This window comes from Podarcis gaigeae (genome assembly GCF_964106915.1).
Source record: "Podarcis gaigeae genome assembly, chromosome: 1".
Taxonomy (NCBI): domain Eukaryota; kingdom Metazoa; phylum Chordata; class Lepidosauria; order Squamata; family Lacertidae; genus Podarcis; species Podarcis gaigeae.
Genome location: NC_139678.1, coordinates 40,522,982 through 40,546,744, shown reverse-complemented (window position 1 = coordinate 40,546,744; position 23,763 = coordinate 40,522,982). Strand labels below are relative to the sequence as shown.

General features: G+C 40.9%; 1 protein-coding gene and 1 long non-coding RNA gene across 2 annotated transcripts in view; both read right to left on the bottom strand.

Annotated features, from left to right (window-relative positions):
- The window catches only part of SPRED1 (sprouty related EVH1 domain containing 1), a 78,540-nt gene that overhangs the window by 22,064 nt on the left and 32,713 nt on the right, over positions 1-23,763 (bottom strand). The window contains exons 2-3 of the mRNA XM_083745084.1: positions 9,840-10,014; positions 500-668 (exon numbers count right to left, since the gene is read on the bottom strand). Of these exons, the coding sequence (XP_083601210.1) occupies positions 500-668; positions 9,840-10,014 (344 nt within the window). The remainder of the gene's footprint in view (positions 1-499; positions 669-9,839; positions 10,015-23,763) is intronic.
- LOC310847855 lies at positions 15,029-22,035 on the bottom strand. Its single transcript, XR_014566057.1, has 3 exons — positions 19,258-22,035; positions 18,042-19,118; positions 15,029-17,154 (listed from the first exon to the last, which is right to left on the bottom strand). It is a non-coding gene; the product is annotated as an uncharacterized lncRNA (long non-coding RNA).

Genomic DNA, 23,763 nt, shown 5'->3' with positions numbered 1-23,763 from the left:
GAAGGTCCTTCAATGAAAGGATCTTGACTCTCTTTGGTAGCTTTGTATATGGCTTTAAAAATATTAAACACAAATTTGTGATATGCCTCTTCTCTGGGTAAGCAGGGATTATTACCATGACTGACCTGCACCATCGTTTTCTATCTCTGCTGTAACCCCTGTTCATTACCCCTCAGCCACATAGACCAGCTCTGTAGGAGCTGCATGTTGCTCTCTTGCTCAAGGCTAAAACAGGTGCTTGCCTTTTAACATGAATGAATGTACATTAACACTGTACCTAAATGTAAAATAGTTATGCTTCTGCTCTTCATGTTTATTTTGAATATTAATGGGGCCGCCCAGACTGGGAAAAGAGAAACAACTGCCTGTAGACAACCACTCAAAAAGAGGACCAGCACAGTTTCATTAACACATATAGTATTACATAGTGGGTACTACTATAATTGTTTTAAAATTATGACTATATATTTTAAAATGCTTATGCAACAGAGATTCATACCTTGGGAAAGATCTTCTACCGCCCTACGAATGCCTCTATCAAATGCTCTTGCATCAGCAGGACTCTGAAATGTCAGGCCAAATTTTTTGTCATCTATTTTCCAGTGGTGAAAAGTTGGCGTAACCTTATTGTAAATAAGGTCCTTCTTCAACGTACACTCCAAAACCACCTGAAAAGCAGAGTTAAAGGAAAAACTTAGCATAAGGGACTTCTGTACACAACAAGGTTTAAAAATAAAGTCTACTCTCGAATGAATCATGTCATGGACCAATTAGCTCCTCCCCAAAAAAGACAAGTTTGTGAAAAACCATTTATATATAACCTACTTGAAAGAAATTTAGTTTTTGCCTTAGTTACTGGCTGTTCCCGATTCCAGGCTATAATACAGCAATACCAATGCATTTTTTGTATGTACACAGTGACATGGTTGGCATATAATGCTAAACCATGATTAACGTTCACCATAGTTAATAAACCACAGTTGAAGCCAAGGCACCTGGCAGATGATCACTTAAACTTCAGTTTATTACACCACAAAATAGTTAAAAGCACCAACAAGAGCAGTCAAACCTTGAGAGTGGTTTGATTTTGATTTTTGCTGCTCTTACACTCATGGCTGCAGCTTTTTGGTTGTCACAGCTCCTTAACTATAGTTAAGGAGGAAGCCGGAGTTCACACATAATGCCAAGATATGGTTCGAGTTAACCAAGGTTTATAAATCAACAACAACAGTTTTAGCATTATGTATGAATCAGGCCAGCTTGTAAACTTAAAACAAGTAGGTAAAAGCAACTAAATGTATGAACAGAACCCTATGAATCTACTAAATTTAGAACTTCATGTCATTGCCCAGGATTCTTATCCCACAACAAATATAATAAAAAAAAAAATCCTTCCAGTAGCACCTTAGAGACCAACTGGTCAAGGGGTTATTGACTGTACCCGGTCTCCCTTCTCCTTCAGTCTTTCTATTCAATTTCATTCAATCACATCTTGCCTTTCCTCCAATGGATTCAAGGTGACATACATGGCTCCCTGCACTATATCCTCACCCTGTAAAAGAGGTTAGGCTGACGTATGTGTAATGCCTGGCTAAAGGTCATCCAGTGAACTTCATGGTTGAATGGGGATTTGAACCAGTGTCTCCAATACTCAAGCAAAACACCACATCCATGCCCACCTCTCTCATCTGACTACTCTAATCTTGCTAAGTCTCCAAATGCTGTGAAAGGATCCACTTTGGAAGGAGAACACCATGTAAAAGAAAGGGTGTGCACAATTTCTCTTTGTTCAGAAAGTCATGAATGGTGAAGTTCTTCCCATGCCTTCTCTTTGAATTCATTTGTCTTGCTGCGGTTAAGCAAGGATACCAGACAATAAGATGCGTAACACGTAACAGAATAAATGTCTCATTATTAAACCGGAAAGGGAAAATAAATATCATCAAGTCTGTGGCATTTGAAAATCTAAAATACTGAAGCCTGGATGTATGTTTAATTCTGCATATAAAAGAAACTCTCCATTGATGTTTACATAGCTTAAAAGAGCAGAGACCTGTTCAGGTTAGAGTGGAAGGTAATTGTTCCAACTAGACTGGCTGGAGCCAGATCTCGGAAGGGAAGTATAATAAAGGCGGAAGTGTGCAATTATGTCAGGGGTGCTTTGTGAAAAGAAAGAAGAAGAAAACCCTTCACATTCCAACAGAGATCTAAACAAGCTGGGTAAACAAGTCCAGAAATAGTCTCTGTCACTCCAAAGTGAAATCCATATCCTGGGTGCTATCACTTTTCAAGGTACCTGACAGGCTCTTTGTCAATAACATATCAAGCTAACATTCTTATTCATGAAGCTGTACCCTGTCTTTTGCCACAAGTTATCTTCAACTAAAATACAGTGATTTTACTGTGTATCATAACACCAGGCTGAGCAAGCAAACCTTTTGCCTGAATTCCGTTTTAAACTCCTTCCTGGGTCTAATGCAAATGTTTTTTTTTTTTTGTGCCAAAGATCACACACATTTTCAGCTATAGCTATATTTTTTATGTTTTCAAGCAATCACAATGGCAAAGGCATTCTTCATAATGCAAAGCCAAATATGTCTGAAAGTTTAGCAAGTAGAATCACTCCCCAATGTGTTTTCTGAAAATCTCACTCATTTTATCACTTGCAAAAACCAGCTCATGATTTTATCTGTCTGCCTGTCTGTCTGTCTGTCATCTAGTTTGTATCCTGCTATCTATTTTCTCTGAAAGTAATTCGTCTCATTGCTCCTTTTGTAAAACAAAACGAAGAGAGGTTTTGGGCCATTGCTTTCTATTTAGTTTACCTTGAACCACTGGAGTTCTAGCCAATTCATTTCTCACTGCCTGAAGCCTTGGTGTGATAGAGGAAGTGCTGTTACAGAAGTCAGCCCTATTTTAGAATTGCTGGTGTCAGGTCAAAGACATCTTAAAACAAAACAAAAGCCTGATAAAGGAGAATGGATGCTCTGAGGAACAGAAAGTACCGTGAATCAGTACTGTTGAGGAAGATTCTGAGAGGAATGTTCTTTAAAAAGAACTAATGAAGTTCTTTCCTTAGCAAAGTTCATAAGCTACTGAATTATTTCAGATATGAACTACAATACATTGCCATTATGAAATTTGATTGTAAGTAATGTTTGAAGGGTGGTAAAATTATGCTTTATCCATTAATCCAACCTAATGGGCTATGAATTTAAGACATTTGGTTCATTTTCCAACAGGGGAATTCCAACTGCTCAAAGGTTAATTGGATTTTTTTCTCAATTTTGCAGAAATTTGCTCAATCATGAAGACTTGCTTTCCCTTTCTATCCACCCACCCTTAATCACCTCATCAAATGGTATGGCATAAGAAGGGAAGCTTGAGAAATCTCCAGTCAGTCAGAGTCATGACATCCTAGCTGTCGTGCTGCCTGGTGGTATCACTTCATGTACAGGAAGGGGCTGATGAATGAAACACCCATTCCTGGAAGCATTCCTATCGTTCTATTTTATTTTAAGAATAAGTTTTAAGTTGTGTGATGTTAGCTCTGTTTTACGCCACTTACATCCCACTATTTCATGATAAAATTAAACTCATGGCAGCTTATTTTATATATATATATATATATATATATATATATATATATATATATATATGCAGGTTTTGGTGTCCTCGGGTGTCTTCCCGTGTAAAAGTTGGGGTGTCTAGGCGACGTTTCGACGAGGTCTCACTCGTCATCTTCAGGCTGGTGCTTTCGGCTTCTTGTTACTGGAACAGAGCGGGATCTCAATGTTTGAGTTCCTATAAATACTGTAGAGGGGGTGTGGTGTCTAGCCTCCAATGTTCTGGGCAGAGAGGAAGTTCCCAGGCTAGTGTGCCTTTTCTTCTTTTGTTCCTTAATTACTTGAGAGATACCTTGAGTGATTTCTTGAGTGATATCCTGAGTACCACTTAGGTGGGTCATTAGGTGTGGATTAGTTGCTAAAGTCTTTGTGTCTTGACCTCTTGAACTTTGTGAAGAGTTTTCCTGAGAAGATAGCTGTATTGCACTTAGTTGTGCTTTGGCTTGGCTTCGTGTATAGGGGCACATCCCGCTTGCCAGACATCTGGAAATTAGCCCTCTCCACAAAAACTGACACCAGATCCAGAGGCACACAGAACGCCAACACCAATCAACCACACCAGACCCAAACCCAGACCCTCTCCACAGATGAATTACTGACACCATCCAGTAGCCAATCCATGGTGGCACCTCCGGATGCTGCACCCCCCTGCAATCCCTACACAGATCTGGCTGACACAAGCCACAAAACCACAGCTCGCCCCTATACACGAAGCCAAGCCAAAGCACAACTAAGTGCTTTATATATATTTGTGTGTGTGTGTGTGTGTACATAAAATGTGTATGTATATGTATGTTATATACATACATATAGTTATATACATATATATGTAAATGTAATTATATATATTAAATTTTAACTTTTTTAAAAAAATAAGCACATTTAAGAAACCAACTAGCACTTTAAATCACCATGATAAAAAACACACAGTAACAGCAGCAGGCTAAAAAACACATTAAACAACTCATTGGAAAAAATGCCCAACAGAATAAAACAGGTTCTTAAGAGAAAGCTTAAGGCAGGCTTGGTGAATCTGTCCTGCAAGGTTATTTCATAGTTCAGATGCCAGTACTGCAAAGGCTCTTCTCTCTCGTCCCTTCTCTCGGCACTTTGGTTGGCAAAGGGACTATAAGGAAAGTCTCAGAAACTCAGCACTGACCATGAGCAGGTTGATACTTTCAAAATGTTTCTTAGGCTGCTGCTCTGCTACTGTCACACGTTCTTATTTGTTTTAAAAGTATTTATTATTGGTTTGTATTGAACTGCATTAATTGTTAGATGAGTTTTTTGGTTTTACTTTACTATGGCTTGGGTTTTTATTTTAAACTGTAATTATATGCTCAAATTGTTAGAAGTGTAATTTGTGTTGTTTTCCAGTGCTTTGCTATCGCTGTGGGTTGCTTTAAGGTGAACTTTGTTGCTGGAATATCAGCATACAAAATATTAATTTAAATCAAAACTTTTGCAAGCATATCTGAGTGGGAAGGACCCTGGCTTAATGGTGGAGCTTAAGATTTACATGCAAAAAGTCCCAGGTTCAATCTAGGTTGACTGGCTGAAATCATAGAAAACCAGTCAGTATGGACAATACTAAGCTTCCTATGTTCACTCTTGGTTGTTGAAAAGAGGGACTGATATGCTTTGTGAATCTGATGCCCCCTGTATGTTCTGGGTTATAACTCCCAAAACATGCAGAGGGGAACCAGGTTAACAAAAGCTACTTTAAATAAACCAAGAGAGTGTGTGATCCACCCATACTGCATGACTTGACTACTCAAGGCAGCGTGGATAGCTGCAGCAGATGACACGAATTTAGTTTTTCATCTAAACCAGGCATGGCCAAACTTGGCCCTCCAGCTGTTTTGGGACTACAACTCCCATCATCCCTAGCTAACAGGACCAGTGGCCGGGGATGATGGGAATTGTAGTCCCAAAACAGCTGGAGGGCCAAGTTTGGCCATGCCTGATCTAAACCTTAATGGGTGGTTTATGGCAGGTACAAATGGCTGAAATGCAAGAGATGACAAATACAACATCTCTCCAGTTGGCCAGCTGAGCCCATGTGTCATTCCTTCCTGTTGCCATTTGCTCCATACCTTTCAGTGTGTTATGGCTAAAATCTGGGTGCGGGGCTACACTGCCACCCAGCTCGTCGGACTAAGTGTCCGCGGGTCCCTGCGGAAGAAAATGAGCTCAGCCGGACAGGAGCAAAATGTGGAGATCCAAGGTTTATTGCGCAACAGGTTCAAGACGAGATTGAACAGCGAGAAAGGGGTGACATGAACTTTTGAAACTCCCTCCATGTCCCAGAATACAGTGCAAAATACATCCCAGTTACATCATGAATACATTAAGGAAAGGTTGAGTTACACAGATTACATCATGAATACATTAAGGAGAGGTTGGGTTACACCGAATTAACATATGGAGGAGGGAGGGGGGAATATGCAGAGCTGGAGATATGCGCAGATAAGTGCTTCCTGAGGGTGATGGGAAGACAATGGTCCATGTATGCATAGTCTGTCACCTGGCATTGCCCGGAGGAAAGGTTTGGCAGAGTGATTTTGACAGGATTAGGGCCTTGACACCTTACTTGAGGGATTATGGAAGACAGGGGGAGGGGTGATGGAGTCCTAGAGAAATTGAGCAAATTGGCACGTTGATTTTCTATGGATTTTATAGATTTTAGTCCCTTTTGACATTGACAATTGGGAATAAATGGATATATTGTAGAAGGTGAAGAAGACACCCCCCCTTCCGTAACACAGTGCTAGTCTCGATTTCCTCTGGCACCCAGTCCCAGCTGCCACATTTCCTTATGATTTTGCGCATTAACACATTAACTGGGAAAGGAGCAACCATGCAGGGAAGAAAATGAACTGACCAGGCAACAAGCCTGATAGTTTGAGTTAAATGTTGGTTCTGAAACTTGTTTTAATGGGAACTCTTATACTATATATTATTTCCTAGGATCAGTGAAAACAAAGTTTCTGAAGTTCCCATGCTGTTTCTGCTGCCCTCCTGCGTCAGTCGGCAGAGACAGAATCACCTGTAGGTCTTGCACAATGCTTGCCTAGCCCCCACCACCATCAACAAGTGTCTATGCCATTGTCAAATGCTCAGCCTAAACAGCAGCAGCAGAAACAAACTTGGCCTCATGGGTAAGAGCTAGTAAATCATTGCCACAGCTCTTCTCAGATACAGTAGAAGCTTCTCTTCCCAGTTCTTCCCACTTTCAACTGTTCACGTTAGGGAGCGCATTCGTTCTGCGTGTGCCCAAAATTACAAGACAGATTGGGGTGATTCAGGGAAGGTTCTCTCATGTTTCCAAGTTGGACAGCACTCCAAGATGTCATGAGTCAGAGCAGGGACTCCTAAGCTTCTGAGTAGCTCTGTGGTCTTGGATGTTCAAAAAACACATTTTGGAGAAGTGAAACCAAGATTTTTTGTGGGGGAGGGATGTCAGGGGGAAATCTTTCATTTTGATGGAGAGTTCTAGCTTTGTAATCACAGTGAATTATTTCCCCAGAGAACTCCAATCACATTGCTTTGGGGGGTTATATCTTCCCATATGTAAGTCAATGCAGAGATCTCCCTTGTAACTCCAAAATCCAGTGGGGTGGGTAAATTCTCCATGAATGACCCTTGGGGCTAAAGGGTTGCTACTGGGAAACAACTTTAACCCTATCCCAGTATTTCCTGGGGGTTTCTGGTGTCCCCCCCCACTCCCTCCTGATTCTTCTTGTACTGCAGCTATAGTTCAGAAATTTGGCAGGTTTCATCCCATCAGAAGGGGTGACCAAGCCAGCAAATTGCATACAATTCTCAAAGAAAATCAAAAGGTTATAGACTTTCTTTTGTTTAAAACATCAAACTTTAAAGGTGCCCTGCACAAGTACTTCTGGGTGTATTTGTCTATAATTTGGGCAGGCTTAATCCATGCCGGATGGGCGGTTGAAAAAGAAAAGAACTTACAGCTTCTTTCAGACTCAACATTACAACAAATGGGGGCAAAAAAGAGAAACATTTTAAACAGGCCAAATTCAGTCTTAAATTGAGAGCCACATTGAAAAGTCACAGAGGAACTCTGAAACAAATCTGGCTGGAGATACAGGTCAAATTTTGTGGCCGATGCAAGTAGGAAAAGCTGCTGGCAGAGAGAAAGCTGCTTTTTTGGACAATAAATAACTTAGTGTTACTACCTAGGGCTATTGTGAAATGGCAACAGGAATTTATTTGCTCAGCATATGGGTGTCAGCATCTATATAGGATGACAAATCAAGATGCAGGGTAGAAAGGGGCAGTTGAGTTGTGCCCCTTTAAAAGAAGATAATAAGCAATCAGCCAACAGTTTCAAGGGAAAAAAGAAGTTTCTCTTTAGAGGGTGCTACCATATTTACTCGAACCTAATATCACCTTTTTTGGCCAAATAACATTGTGAAAATCAAGGTGCACATTAGATTCAATGGCACGTTTACATTTGCCAGCAAATACTTTTTTGGTTTCAAGGTTCTGAAAATCAAGGTGCGCATTAGATTTGATGGCACATTAGACTCGAGTGAATATGGTATATCCTTGACTATCACCCTACAGCATCTGATAATATGCTTAACCCGCCCCCGCCCCCAGTCTCATATTCTAGCCAATACCACTGTTTCGCCTGTACTAACCAGTTATTTCTGTTCCTACGCTAAGGTCTGCCACAAAAAAAATAGAAATCTATCTATATCTATCTGGAACACGTTGCTTCATGTCATTGGACATGTCATCTCTGAAGATACTCATTCAAAAATCTAAGAATAATTTTCAGCACTACAAATAAAACCCGACCAAAACCACATTCATGAAAAGATTTACATCACATATCAGCAGCTCAGCTGGTAGCATGAACACAGGAAATGGTCTCACAGGATTAAAAGAAAGCCTTATGATTCGTTTAAATGGCAGAAACATTAATTAGGGCACAAATTATTCATTATTAATTGAATTTGTGTACTGCCCTTCAGCTGTAGATCTCAGGGCTATTCACAACATAAAAATACAAAATAAAAAACACAAAATGCATAATAATAACAAGAATACCCCCCAAATAAATAAATATACCCCCCCAAATAAATATTTATTTCTTTGGATTGCTGTGTGCTGGGTGGAGAGCAGCCTTTAAGGAAGTGGCTCCTGCAAGGCTGGCGTTAACATTTAAGGGACCAAACCGCAGGGGCAGGGATTGGCTATGGAGATATTTTAGAGGAGGGATGCTGAATGGCTTGAACTTATGTGGCTGGCTTCTGCCCTTGTGGAAGGGTCTCTTGGAAGAGACATCATTTAGGTTTCAGATAACACTTAAAGGGCTCCTGGTTTCCAGCGATTCTGTGGGTAGTTGTATCAAACACACATAAGCAATTCTGGATAAAACACAAAGTTCTTGTCCTGTTTGCAGAAGCACTTCTGATCCAAATGAGGCATCCACTGATGTAAGAAAAAGGAAGGCAATTTTGGGCAGTTTCCCTGCAGCCTCTGCACCACCTTCCATGTTGCACGGAAAGGTCCCTGAACTATTGGGAACAGATATGGGTTGCAGGGTGCTGCAGTGGGAAAGTGGAATTGGCAAAAAGTTCCCACACCTGTCCAATACTTCTTCTGTTCTGGCACAAACTTTTGCTTTTAACTTGTTTTTAATTTTTTACGATTTTACTGTATGGTTTTATAGTTTTGCATTGTTGTAAACTGCTGTGATATATTGCTATGAGCGGCATATAAATATTTTTATAAATAAATAAAACTCTGTTTCCACATAAAATTAATGTCATATTTATGCATTCTATCCCACCATTTATTATTCTTTAACGTGATTAGTTTTAAGTTTTCCAAAATGACTGAAGCCCAGTTTGAAGTGGTCTAGCTTTAAAAATAGAAGTTGGTGTAACAGTATTCTAGACTACATTCCTATTCTTATTGTTTGTTTTATAGTTTTACTGTGATTTTTACAGCCTAGTGTGAAATATTATTTGGGTTATGAAATGAGAGGCAATTTAAAAAAAATTAAAATAAACACTCTCCTCTGTCTCAGACGTTTGCTTGTTTTTGTTATTTTTGTCAAATCACAAAATGAAACTATTATCATAAAAGTACCTTACTCCCATATTGTCCAGATTAGAAAGACACACAGAAATATGAATGTTCATAATGGCACAAGAAAGAAATAGTTGTCTTTACCGTTTTATCCCTGAGACGCTCCCCATGTATAAGAAAATCAGCACAGCCATTTTCTTCCTGGTGAATGACTTTGAAAACGGTGACATAGCTTAGACCACCCCCTCCAAGTGGTAACCATCCACCGCTTGAGTCATCACGGGTCATCACCACAGCTCGCACACGGGCATAACTATTACTGAAAGAGAGAGGTGAGAAAAAGCAGTTAGCTTCTCCATTTAGTTGAATGTGATTTAAACTAAGTCAGTTCACAGCACAGACATTTGTACTTGTCAGGGAATGATCTGAAGCCGAGGACTGGGGGATGCATTCTATGGCAAACCAGCTTCTTTCTGATGGAGAGCTGGAGGGGGAAGAGTCACAGAGAGAGACACAGAAGCTGAACAGCTTAGGGAGGAGTTACCCAATTCTGAGATAATAACAAGGGAGACAGAAGAGTGGGGGCAGCTAGTCAAGACGTCACTTGAGAGTGTGGGGGACACCCCCTCCCCACGAACTCGGAGGTCCGAATGTACATATCAGAGAGTAAAGGAGTCAGAGGGAGGGAGGAACTTCCCGTTGGTGCCTAAAATGCTGTGGAAGTCGGAAAGAGGATTTAGAGTAGCCAACTGCCCTCCCTGCGGAGAGCTGTGTATTTGTGCTTGCAGCATGATGCTGTAATAAAAGGACTATACCAACTGCGCATTAATTCTTATCTGTGACGTTACTGAAAGAAGAGGAGTGACAGCACTATTCAAACAACTTCAACAACTCTACATAAATGCACACTTCTTAGCAATTCAGGGGTCTAAATAGGAAACTACTGTATGCTGTGTGGAGACCCCCCAATTTAAGCATGCACCTGTATTTTATGATTCCAATGGTTTAGGCAGAGGTTCTGTTTTATAGATGTATAGATATTTCTTTTTCTGATAGTGTTTCTATGGTTTCGTCATGGCCTTTGGCTAGTACAACAAAGCTTATTTGCTTCTTACTAATATTTAATTTGCCTTTTGCATTTCTCTCCCTAGCTGCAGTTGGGGTTTACCAGATCCTTCTAACTGAGGGGACTATTCAACATTCCTGGCTTGTCCAAAAATGTTCAGCAGAGTGCTACATAGTGCTGTAGTAAGCCAAAAACCTAGGTGATACAACACTAGGTCTTCAAGAAGTGTTCCCAAAGCTTAGTCCTTGAGCCATTTGCATGAATTCCTGATGGTATTGATAAAAAAAATGGATGCTGAGGTAAGAGCTGGACAATTTATTGACTGAAAAAAAGTCAAAACAATGTAAAAGAATATGGTCTCACCAAACTCAAAATACCAGGGTGTTTGTGACAGCCTTGCATCAGAATGTGTGGCAAGGCAGTATCACTCACTACTGGTAACCACGGCAACAGTGTTGGCAGAAATGGTCCTGTTTGTATTCAGTTGTGCACTGTCTTAATTTGGTAAGAAATGAATGGGTACAGATTGGATCAAAATACCCCACTGCACTAAAGCCTAAACCAAGTAAAAGATCATTATGTTTGCACATTTGCTTCTTAAGAAGAACCACTTAAAATTGTCCCGCAAGCTTCTCTTATCACATTTTCAACTCCCCCTTTGCCCTTATAATGGTTAAAAGGAGTTACTTTATTGCTGTTCTACACTAGTAGGGGCATGCATGTAAGATCAGAGCCTTTTATATCAGAGTTCTAATTACAGGTAGATAGCCGTGTTGGTAGATAGATAATTACAGGTAGATAGCCGAAACAAAATAAAAAAATTCCTTCCAGCAGCACCTTAGAGACCAACTAAGTTTGTTATTGGTATGAGCTTTCGTGTGCATGCACTCTTCTTCAGATATATCAGAGTACAGTGGATGCTTGGGTTGTGAACGTGACCCGTGCGCGGGTTGCGATTTGGTGCTTCTGCGCATGCGCCCAAACCCGGAAGTAACCTATTCCGGTACTTCCAGGTTTGGCATGGTGCGCAACCTGAAAACGCACAAACCGAAGCGCCTGTAACCCGAGGTATCTCTTCTACCACTGATCAGAATCACACGACACTTCAACAGAAGAAAAACTCTCTTTAATTGATACAGGTTACCTAGACATACCCAAATACTTGTATTTAGATATTTTGTTGTATAGAGTTCCTAGAATTAGCAAGTCTAATTTCTAGCTTTGAGCAGTGGGACTGAAAGAAGTGGTGGAGTCACTGCCACATCCCAAGCTAGCCTCATGCTAGACAGGGTGGAATGTGGGGTGCCCCCCTTTTCTATTTTTTGCACCAGCTCCTCTCTCTCTCTCTCTCTCTCTCTCTCTCTCTCTCTCTCTCTCTCTCTCACACACACACACACACACACACACATGACAGCATGTTTCCCTAAAACACATGCAAACGTGGAAAAACTGGAAACATAATGTTCAAGAATTTGTATAATTTTCACTCTCAACCATCACAAGTTTCAAAGGGTACGGTAATCTATACTGCTAACTCCACTGGAAATCATAATAAATTAATCACTCAGTCTTTATAATGAGGAAATAGACTCTCGTCCTGGTTTAAATGAGTTCCTGATCTGCAACTCATGCGCTACATATTCCTTGGAACTAAATTTCAATGAGGTTTCTTAGGGAGTGTCAAGGAAGTCTTTAAAAGCTCACTTACAGATTTTAGTGTTTCTAGTTTTAAGGGAGTGCCTATTCTTACTCGAGAAGCCCAAAATCATCGTGCTGATTGTCGTGATGGAAACTGTTGTGCAATCACGCAGTGAGACAAGATGACAGAGATGGAAGTCAGATCAGAGAAAGATCCTTTATTTCTATAGACATACCTTCATATAAGTATTTTAAAACTTTTTGTATTCCACCCTTTTTCTGTCTCTCTCAAACTGTGTACTCATGCGAGATAGATCTTTTGCATCAACTGTTCCAAGTGTGCTGTCTAGAGAAACCAGGAGGATCTTAGGGTAGTCTCACAAACTAATGTATGCAAATACATGAGGTGATGTGAAAGTTCTATGTTGAATGCTTGATAAATAGTCATCGTTGTCATCGTCATCATCATCATCATCATCATCATCATCAAAGAAGCTATCCTTTGAGTGTGCAGGCCCTATTATGTATGCGCAGATAGCTATTGTTGCCTTAATGTTTGCAATTTTTTCCCAGTCAAGTACCTCTTAGGTTTTTTTTTAAATAACCCACAGAAGTTTCCAATATGTCAATTAAAGTTACAAAGGTCAGAGTTGAAAGGATTGTATGCATACCTCATCTTTCTAGAATGTCTAGAGGATGTTGAGTTTATTTGTGTTTCTATTCTTTTATCTGACAAGCGTAAGTTTAGGATGTTGACGAATGTCAGTTTTCGCAGAACAAACTAGAAAAAGGAATCCCAAAAATGACATTCTCCCCCTTAAAGCAGGAAAAAGGATCTCCCGTCCTCAACTTCAGAAGGAAAGTAAATTCAGTAAAGTTAATGGTCTATTTTTTCCTCTCTCATGTGAAGCAGTTATACAGAATACTATTCCAGTTTAATCAGGCAAAATGCTATGGATGTGCTTCTATCACCATGAGCTCAAGAGGAACCCAGAAATCCAGAAGAGGAGAAACATGAATTAATGAGCAAACTACTATAAATAGTAAAGGCTTTTTCTTTGCTACAATTCTACTCATAAAATTCATCATTACGTAGAATTGGCTTGCATTTCAGGTAGGATCTATCTATCTACTCAGTCAGTATCTTGAAATATTCCCGGTTTGGTGAGAAAGTAATAAGAGGAGTAAAGGAGTGACAGACCAATTCAACTGCTCGCTTGCACTATAAAGAAAATTCTAATTTGTACCGAGAGACTCTGAATGCAAAGTACTCTTGGCAGGCAAGCTTTTCTTTTGCCTGACTTGTACATGAAGAAAGTATTTCTTCTTCTACTAGGCTTGTTACTGTAAAAACCTGAAACCCATCTTCTGTGATCTTGAGGTGTGGAAGCCTCTGCTGAATAATGAATTTCACACTGGGGCTGTCATTATCATAATCAACTGTTTTCAGCAAAAAATAATTTCACAGATGCACCTCCCTTCTTCCTGAGAGAATCCAACACAGCAAGTATGAGCACAGAATTCAAATCTGGAAAAGAGAGGGGGCCTGCTAGAACAATATTTCATCTGCCCGCTAGGGAGAATTGAGAACAGGTCATGGGCTCCCTCCCTCCCTTTCCTTTCCCAAATCCTGAATGCCAAATCATCACTAGGAAATGCTGCAGTTGTTGGAAAGCAGATCTTTCTGAAACTGCAACATTATGGTTCAACTAAATGCAAGAAAACTTCATTCTGGGTGAATCACAGGAAATAAATTGTGGGGATTTGCCTCGCCATTTTCTACGCGCTTCTCTCCTTTTGTTGCTTCTGTCTGCTCAGTGCCTTCTGCAGTTGCCACCTTCAATTCACTCTTGTAATCAGTGTTTAACATTGTGGCCCCACTCTCCCACTGAAGAAGCTCCTTGTACCCCCAAGCCTGCTGTGCTCCTTCTATTGAACATATTTAGCCATATCCTTTGTGCGGGTGAAAGCCTTTGAAGAAGAATGAGTTGGCTGACCATATTGCTGTCAATATATTACTTCTCAACTGCCAGTTTACCACAGAGCGCGTGGGACTTGCCGAGCAGGCAGCTCGGTTCAGAGGTGGCTGTTGGCCGGTTAAACGACCCCCCTTGGGCCACTTAGGTTGCCTACCCCTGATCTAGAACAATTTACCAATTGCTAACAAACACTCATGGCTCCTCATGTTAGTATCTTTTTAAAAGGTAAATAATGTTTCAATTTTATTTAAAAAAGGAAAATGTTGAATTATTTCAGCCAACCAACACAGAGCTCTATTGTTTAAGCATTAACCATATATGAAGAGATGCAGAGTAGCTGTACACATCCCAAAGGTGACACTTCCTTCTGTAACAATACTTACCTGGTTGCAGCTATTAAGATATATTTGTGCACAGACATGTGTTTGTGTGTTGTGTTCTTCTTGAATTTGCTGGACACTGATGCATTTCAATCTCATTACTACTTCTGTCTATACTGTAGTTCCACTCACCAGGAACATTGGTCAGCAGTCATGGGCCAGGCATCTTTCAGAGAAGCCTGCATATATCTTCTCATTGAGGGTTTCCTGGATCACTATTTGACAATCACATTAGGAGAGTAGTAAAAGTAATAAAAGTATAGCATCTTCTTTCTTTCTTTTTTGCTGGAGTAAAAGGAGGACACTACTTACAACAACTTGATTTACTATGCTTCTCACTTACTAATAGAAAGATAACTTTATCTATGTTTCTGTACCAGGCCCTCTCAGATCAAAGTGGAAACACCACATCCTTTACAGGTTTCAGCCACTGCTCCACCCTCTTCTGCAAATGATCGTGGTAGTTTGCTGTGTATGATAACCAAGACCTTATCCTATCATAGCAGCTGTCATAGGGGCTGCCATGTGGGGCTCTGTTAATGTGCAGACAATTTTGATCTACTTGATTCTGGGCCCAGTTTGTCTTTCACCCTCTGCTTATGAGCTATTGGTATCAATCTTCAATTGATACCAGGGGCTGCCAATTATTTTCTAGTCCACCCAAATGACAACTCATGTTCTGATCCTGATAAGATTCCGGATGCAATCTGCACAGCCTGTGGACAATTGCTTAGTATGCAGGACATCAAACAATACTTCCAGTTCCCTCAGGCAAGCGGGTCGGATAGCAGTACAAGATGTTCCGCTAGCTATGACACAAATGTACTTGCTAAAGCGAAATTCTAACCTCTGGCCAGCAAAAAGACAAGTCTCCCGAGAGCAGTCAAAGATAAACAAGGCTACTTTTATTTAGGGAAGGAGGATCTTTATTTAAGGAAGAGGAAGGAAGTGTCTGTTGTCAGCCTGCACCAAGTGGGGGACAGGCCACCAAGAAGCCTATATCCCGGAACAGAAAGTCTTTGTGCTGTGTTTGCTAGATTGTAACCCAATGACAAAGAGGCTCCTTCTTTTAAAAAATAAATAAATCGTATTGATTCCAATTCCATATTAGATGGTTTACAAATGGAACTGTATCATTATAAACGTTTCCTACATTCCATCACCTTCTAGCTCAGGGTGACCAACAGAACCAAGGCCTGAGATCTGTGGCAAGGACTGGCTCGAGTCTCAGTACCTCCTTCTAAGTTTTATGGAAGCAAAGTAAAGTTTGGGACATACTGTAGTTGGGAGGGGACAAAACTGGGATTTCCAGGGCCTTTATATCCTCTGTTCCCATGGCGTCCATCAATACTTTTATCCAACTCGTAAACGTAAATGACTACCATTAATTTCTATCGGGAAGAAGCACAAACCCCTGGGGAGGCATTGCAAATGCCCACCAACATTAATACTGGTTGGCTTAGCCACTGTGAACCAACTGGAATCTAAGTGAGGTCCTACTTCTGGTTAAACATTCAATATTTTATACCTCAGGTTTCTTGCTCATAAAGATGACATTTAAGACCTAAAAGGCATGTGCTACAACCCAGCTCGCAAAAGATAAAGGATACTGAGATATGCCTGGATGAAAATCTACATAGTAGTAATATATAGACCTTCAGTCAAGCGTGGGATATAAATATATTAAATAAACTGATTTATTTAACTCTCAGTCAAAGATGTGGAATAGATTCAAGAGGCTTAGTATCCTCCTTCATAGGAGAAAAGCCAATACCACCTCTCTAATATGCCTAAAGATAGCAGCAGTATGATATATCAGGTAAAGAGGAAGTTAGAGAATAAGCAGTCCATTTCACAAAGTTCAGTTTAGATGTAACACATATTCCACTCTTCCCTGGTGAACAAGAAGAGGAGATCTAAAACTTCTGCTTCCATTCTAAATGAACAATAGTTTCCACATGTCTGAATACAGAAAACCATGGTTGGGCAGTATTATGTTTTCAGAACAAGTCTAAATCTGAAGCCATGGTTTGCTCCTAGAGTCTGCATATCATAGGGAACTGTGAATAATTCTAATTTTTCTCCTTCACTGGCATGAGAAAAAGGAAAAGGCATGCATATCTAAAGCTGTATTTACTTTTAATATCCTGTTATGTTACAAAGCTAGTGTTTAAAAGCCTAACCAACTTAGGCCCTAAAAACATGAGAGATCCCCCTCCTTCCCTATGGGCTCTCTTGGGTGTGACAATCTCTTGGTACTTCTGCTGCCCTCAGAAGTTCAGGGGTGGCAGCGGCCTGGGATAGCCTATTCTCTGTGGCAGCGCCTACGCTGTTGAATTCCCTCCCATGGAGATACACCTGTCACCTTCACTATACAGTTTCTGGTGAAGACGCACCTCTTTACTCTGGCCTTTGATGCCTGAGATGTGTGTATTCAGGACCCACCCTAATCCTGCGACTGTAATTTGTTTTAACTATTTTTAATACTGAATTTTAAATAACAACAACAACAATTTATTATTTATACCCTGCAATCTGGCTGGGTTTCCCCAGCCACTCTGGGTGGCTCCCAACAAACTAAAAACAGAATAAAACATCAAATATTAAAAACTTCCCTAACAGGGCTGTGACAGCACTGTTGTGACATGCTGGTGAAGGGTGAGAAATAAATCTAAATAACAACAACAACAACGACAACAACAACATACTCTACTGAACGGTGGCCCTCTTGTCTTAGAAAGGGGTATCAAATTTACAAAAGAGAAGACAAACCCAACATTTAAAAAATGGAAGCAGCGCTGGGATAAGTTAAAGCTATGATTGATTTATCCACACAGCCTCATAAGAACATACCGTAACAACAGGCCTGAGGTCCATCTAGTCCATTGTCCTATTTCACATAAAGACCAACCAGATCCCTCTGGGAAATCTATAAAAGTAATAGTCTTTTTCTGTTGCAGATCCATGGCAACTGGTATCCGTCTGGTTCCTAAACCTCCAAAGCATTTTTTTTAGTGGGGGAGAGTGCTAAGGGCTTGGGGGTGCAAAATGGCAAAAATTACCTCCCTTCCTCTTTTGTTAGTGGAAATGATCTTCACTGAATCAAAATGCTCGTGCCCATTTAAGGGCACTCACTGGAAACAATTCTCAGTTCTCCTATTCTTGCTCTAAATGAAGTGGCACAAGCTCTTACGGATGAGCAGAGGAAAGCGAAAACTCACATTATACAATGGTCATTTTTAACCACTCTTTTTTTTACATATTCAACTGTTCTTATTTCCACCATTTGCATGTCTCATTTTATCAATTTATACTCACTGAACATGTGCTTACTAGAGAAGCACCTGTGCACATTTGGTATTATAGTAGAGAAAACAAATGAAAAGCATTTCATTCAAAACACAGATTTGTTATTCTTAATATTAATTCCCCAAGCCAGCAGATCCCAAACTCAGAAATACAAGGCTATGTAACTTTCCCAGCCAATTTACCAAACCTATAACAAGAACATGGACTTTGGCAGACTTGACTGAAGCTAAAGAAAACTGACATTAAAAAGTACTTTAACAACACCCGGCCTGAAAGGAAATACGTTGTTTTCTAAAAATACAGAATAATTATGTTTAGAAAGTCAGATGCTCTTCTACTCTCTCTTTCAGAACAGCTCTCACTACAAGTTACAGAAATCTGGTTTAATGCAAAGGAAATTCTCACTTAGCATTTGTGGTCAGTTTTAATCATTCATAATTATTTTTGCCTCTCAGTACCAGAATCTGGCATGGCAGGTACTTTAAAGGTTTTCTTCAGATTAAGGCAACTCTTCCCTAATGAAAAGAGTGTTACAATCTTTACACCGTGAATGAGCTTTTGCAAGGCATTTGTGGTCATTTTAACAAGTAAGCCACATTGATTGTATATGGCAGATAACAAAGTAGCAGTGTTAAAATAAACTAAAAGGGAGCAAGGGGGAAGAAAGGAAGCAAAATAATGATGTTTAGAAAAAGATTTTACGGTCAGAAATTAATTACTGCTCACCACAGCTAGCAAAACAAATGGGATATTTTTACAAGCCAAGATGATTTGCTATGGCAAGTTAACTGTTGTCCTTGTCCATTATAGGTATTTCTTTGACCAGCCTCACCCAGGTGACATTACAGTGCAGCTTGCAGAGGAAAGCAGATATGGTCCAACCACACCCCAACTGCAAAACTGTCACACCTGTTGCATTGGCAGCTTTGCTCAATGTTCTGGAGTTGGGAGTGGGCAGAACCAGGAGAATGGATGTGGTATCAGGACCACGGTCAGTCAGATGGCCCCATTATTCTTCACTCAAGTGGAGCCCCTTTCACTCAAGGAACACCTGGAAGGGCTTCTGTCTAAACCGTTCTGGAGTTGGGGGTGGGCAGAACCAGGAGAATGGATGTGGTATCAGGACCATGGTCAGTCAGATGGCCCCATTATTCTTCACTCAAGTGGAGCTCCTTTCACTCAAGGAACACCTGGAAGGGCTTCTGTCTAAACCGGTTCATTCCATTTTGTCTGCTGTGTGGTATCATTTATAAGCCAATCATAAGCTATCAACTGAAGAATTCCATAAACTGGAATCACTTACACTGTATATCCATTGTATATCCTGCTCCATCTCACAGTCCTGAGTAGCTTGCACATATACATTTGAAAAGACAGAATTTTTTGTTGGGAGGAGAAATGTGTCTCCAGTTGCCCTTCTTCCTGTGGGCCAAACTATTTGTCCTGTTTTCTCTGTAGTAACAGAGCAGCTGACTGTTGCAGGAGACTTATTTCTGGAAGGGAGAAGGAAGCAGGTTCCTGCGTTTTCCCTAACACACCTCATTATTAACTCCCTTGCCTTCATGTTAGGCCATTTTAGCCTCCATCCTCTGTATCAGCCTCCCTTAACCTGGTGCCTTCCAGATGTTAAGACTGCAATTCCTATCACCCCCAGTCATTGGCCAAGCTGGCTGGGGCTGATGGGAGTTGTGGTCCAAAACACGTGGAGGTTAGCAAAGGCCAGATCAGGGGTAGCCAACATTGTGCCAGCAGAAGCCTTCCCTGATACCTATAGGCTCTCCAAGTAGGTCTGAAAGAAGAATTATATTGTACCCAACAGATGGGTTGCAGTGCATGTTTCCTTGTTATGTGTGTGGTGTGCAAAACAGTTTCTCCTATTTGCCAATGGGCCCAAAAATATTGGTGACACTTGCTCTAGATTATTTAAGTCCTCAGCCTGCTTCCTGTATGAGGTTTTAACTATTTAACACGCAAACTGATTATTTTCCCTTCCTGCACAGAAACTGGATTGTGAACTATTTATTTCCCTTAAGGAACCAAATGTTCCAAACCGTCAAGCCAGTTCAATCAGTGTTAGTGGTTTCGCTGCCACAAATTTAATACATTATATATATATGATAGATTATATAGATCTATATATAGGATGAACAAACTAATTTATTTTAACTGGAAAATACTTCTTTTTAAAATACTTGAACAAAAAGTTCTCCAATTGGGGCACCAGTTTCTTTGTGTTACTTTGGCTGCTAATGTGAGAAAATATTCTTTTCTCTAATATTCTGCTACATTCAACAGACTGGTTGTGTCTGAAAGACAAGTGTCAACGTTAGATGGGATGCTAGCCATCTCTTTGAATCTCTTGATAGAATATAATCTCAATCTTCTTTCATCAGTTATGTGGAGGAATCCTTACCCAGATTGAAACAGTGTGTGTAGTCAACTCCTTCAACACTTAATATGTTAACTCACATAAAGGGGGTCCACACAAAGAAAGGGGTGGTTAAGCCCCACATCCTATAACAGGTGGCTTCCTGCCGACACACCCACATTAGACCCAGATGTCTATAGGGGGAAAGCCTATGCACAAAATACATGAAGGAGCTTTCGTCCTGTGACGTTTTCCTGCTGAACCTCAAGCTGCTATTTGCAGCAAAAAAGTCTGGTGTCTGGTGTGTGTGTGTATGTTTTCAAACAGCACAAGTGAGGGAAGGTAATTTCTAAATCCTCTGGCTGTGCTTATTCACTGGCTAAAGCTCCTGCAGCATGGCATTAATACAGATCAAACAGGGCTGTTGCAAGGATAACTATGGACATATGTGAAGTGCTCTTGGAATGTGCTGGTCAATGCTAGGTATTTATTATTCTCCTTTTTTCCCAGCTAAACCTGCCTATCTGTGTGGTAAACAATAGCTACCCACCAGGCAGATGACCCAAATGAGACCTTGGTGGCCTTGGCCTCTACCGTCCTCCGTTTCCACCTTGCACAGTGCCTTTCATGCCACCCCTAATTTACTATCTCACTGCAGTTGCCGCTTACAACCCCATCAGTCTCTCTTCCCATGACCCTGAGAGTGAGACACCAGTTACCGAAAAGAAGCCACCAAGATAACAGAGCCCTTCCTCTTTTCACTGGGACTTTTCTGCAACCCAAGTGCTGATCTCAGCAAAGGGAGGCCAGTTGTGCAAGAGAGGCCGTGGGAAGGGAGATGGCAAACAAGGGAGGAAGGGAGCACCTGCACTAAAAGAATCTTTAATATCCCTTTGACCCCTGCACAGATATAAATGTGAAAGTCACTACGAACTTCTCTTTTGCAGTTTGTTGGCACTGAGTCGGGAGGAGGAGAAGAAGTAAATGTTTAAAGCAGGACAGAGGTGAAAGTGACTTGAGAAATACTGATTGGTTCTTCATTAAACTAAAACAACGTGGCACTCTTTATTTATACAGATATCTAATGTTAGTCCCCCAGGCTGTTTTACATGTAGAAGGCAAGGAAGCATACATTTTTTAAGGTGCCTTAGTATATTTATGTCTGTTTACAGAGCCCGAGTCATTCTTTGTATGAGCTTCTCACACACCAGGAAATACACACCAAATCAAACAGTTAAATGCAAATATTCAAATGTAAATAGGGCAGACAAGATCATATTGCTTAAACAGTTCCAGCCGCGGCAATAGCTAGGTTATGTAACGAGCATTAAAACTACCTCAAATTTAGAGGTCCACAGCACAGAGGGTAAAACATGTGCTATGACTACAGAACATTCAAGGTTCAATCGCTGGCAGCTCCAGAAAGACCTCTTTCTGAAAACTTGGATCTATGTCGGTTGGAGACACTTTCCTCCAGTGATTTCACTTCCACTTATAGGATTAGTTCCAAATAATAGAAATGTTGACTGTGCCCCAATCCCATGAAAGTTGGTCTGTGGAATGCCACAGGTATTTAACACCTGTATGAAGCTACGAAAGGCTGGGCTGGATGAATCCCAAGCCGGAATTAAGATTGCCGGAAGAAATATCAACAACCTCAGATATGCAGATGACACAACCTTGATGGCAGAAAGTGAGGAGGAATAAAAGAAGCTTTTATTGAGGGTGAAAGAGGAGAGCGCAAAATATGGCCTGAAGCTCAACATCAAAAAAAGAAGATCATGGCCACTGGTCCCATCACCTCCTGGCAAATAGAAGGGGAAGAAATGGAGGCAGTAAGAGATTTTACTTTCTTGGGCTCCATGATCACTGCAGATGGTGAAAGCAGCCTCGAAATTAAAAGACGCCTGCTTCTTGGGAGAAAAGCAATGACAAACCTAGACAGCATCTTAAAAAGTAGAGACATCACCTTGCCAACCAAGGTCCATATAGTAAAAGCTATGGTTTTCCCAGTAGTGATGTATGGAAGTGAGAGCTGGACCATAAAGAAGGCTGATCACCGAAGAATTGATGCTTTTGAATTATGGTGCTGGAGGAGACTCTTGAGAGTCCCATGGACTGCAAGAAAATCAAACGTATCCATTCTGAAGGAAATCAGCCCCGAGTGCTCAATGGAAGGACAGATCGTGAAGCTGAGGCTCCAATACTTTGGCCACCTCATGAGAAGAGAAGACTCCCTGGAAAAGACCCTGATGTTGGGAAAGATGGAGCGCACAAGGAGAAGGGGACAACAGAGGATGAGATGGTTGGATGGTGTTCTTGAAGCTACCAGCAAGAGTTTGATCAAACTGCGGGAGGCAGTGGAGGATAGAAGTGCCTGGTGTGCTCTGGTCCATGGGGTCACGAAGAGTCGGACACGACTAAACAACTAAACAACAACAACATGAAGCTACTGGGGGCCATCATTAGATCTAGAACAAAGAGACACTAGTATGCTGATGGGACCCAGCTCAGTTTCTCTGCAACATCTGAATTAGAGGTCATGCACATCCTAAACTAGTGTCTGGATGCAGTTATGTGTTGGATGAAGGCTAATAAACTGCAAATGAATCTTAGCAATGGATGGTTCATTCCCAAGTGTGGGAATTGGGCTGTGCACCTGCACCTGTGCACCTCCTCTGAAGGAGCAGGTATGCAGTTTGGGTGTGCCCCTAGATCCATCACTGTTACAAGATGCCCAGCTGACCTCACTGGCTTTGAGCACTTATTATCAACTTTGGCTAGAACAATTACTGGACAAGGATAGCCTTGTCACAGTGGTCCATGCAGACAGCACTGTAATGTGCTGTACACAATCTAGATTACTGTAATGCACTGTATGTGGGGCTAACCTTGTGCCTAATGTGGGAGCTGCAGCTAGCACAAAATGAAGCTGCTTTGGAGCACAGTGAAACACACAATTTTGGGTTGCAGATGCACTGGTGTTGAAACATCTGCACTAGCTGCCTATTAGCTACCAAGTTTTGGTGTTGACATTTAAAACTCCAAACAACTTGAGACCATGGTACCTAGAAGACTGCTTCCTCCAGACCAAACCAGGCCTTAAGATCTTCCAAGAAAACCTTGCTGGCCACTTTGTGACCAGTGGATTGTCACCTGGTGACAATAGAGAAATAAGCTTTCTAAATGCCTCTTAAAGACATATGTGTTTACCCAGTGTGTGTTTTCCTCCCCCCCAAAAAAATGTTTAGGGGTACTCTCATTTTCCTATTCAGATTGAAATACTGCCCCTCAATGAGGCCAAACTTAAGATTCACAAAATATTTAG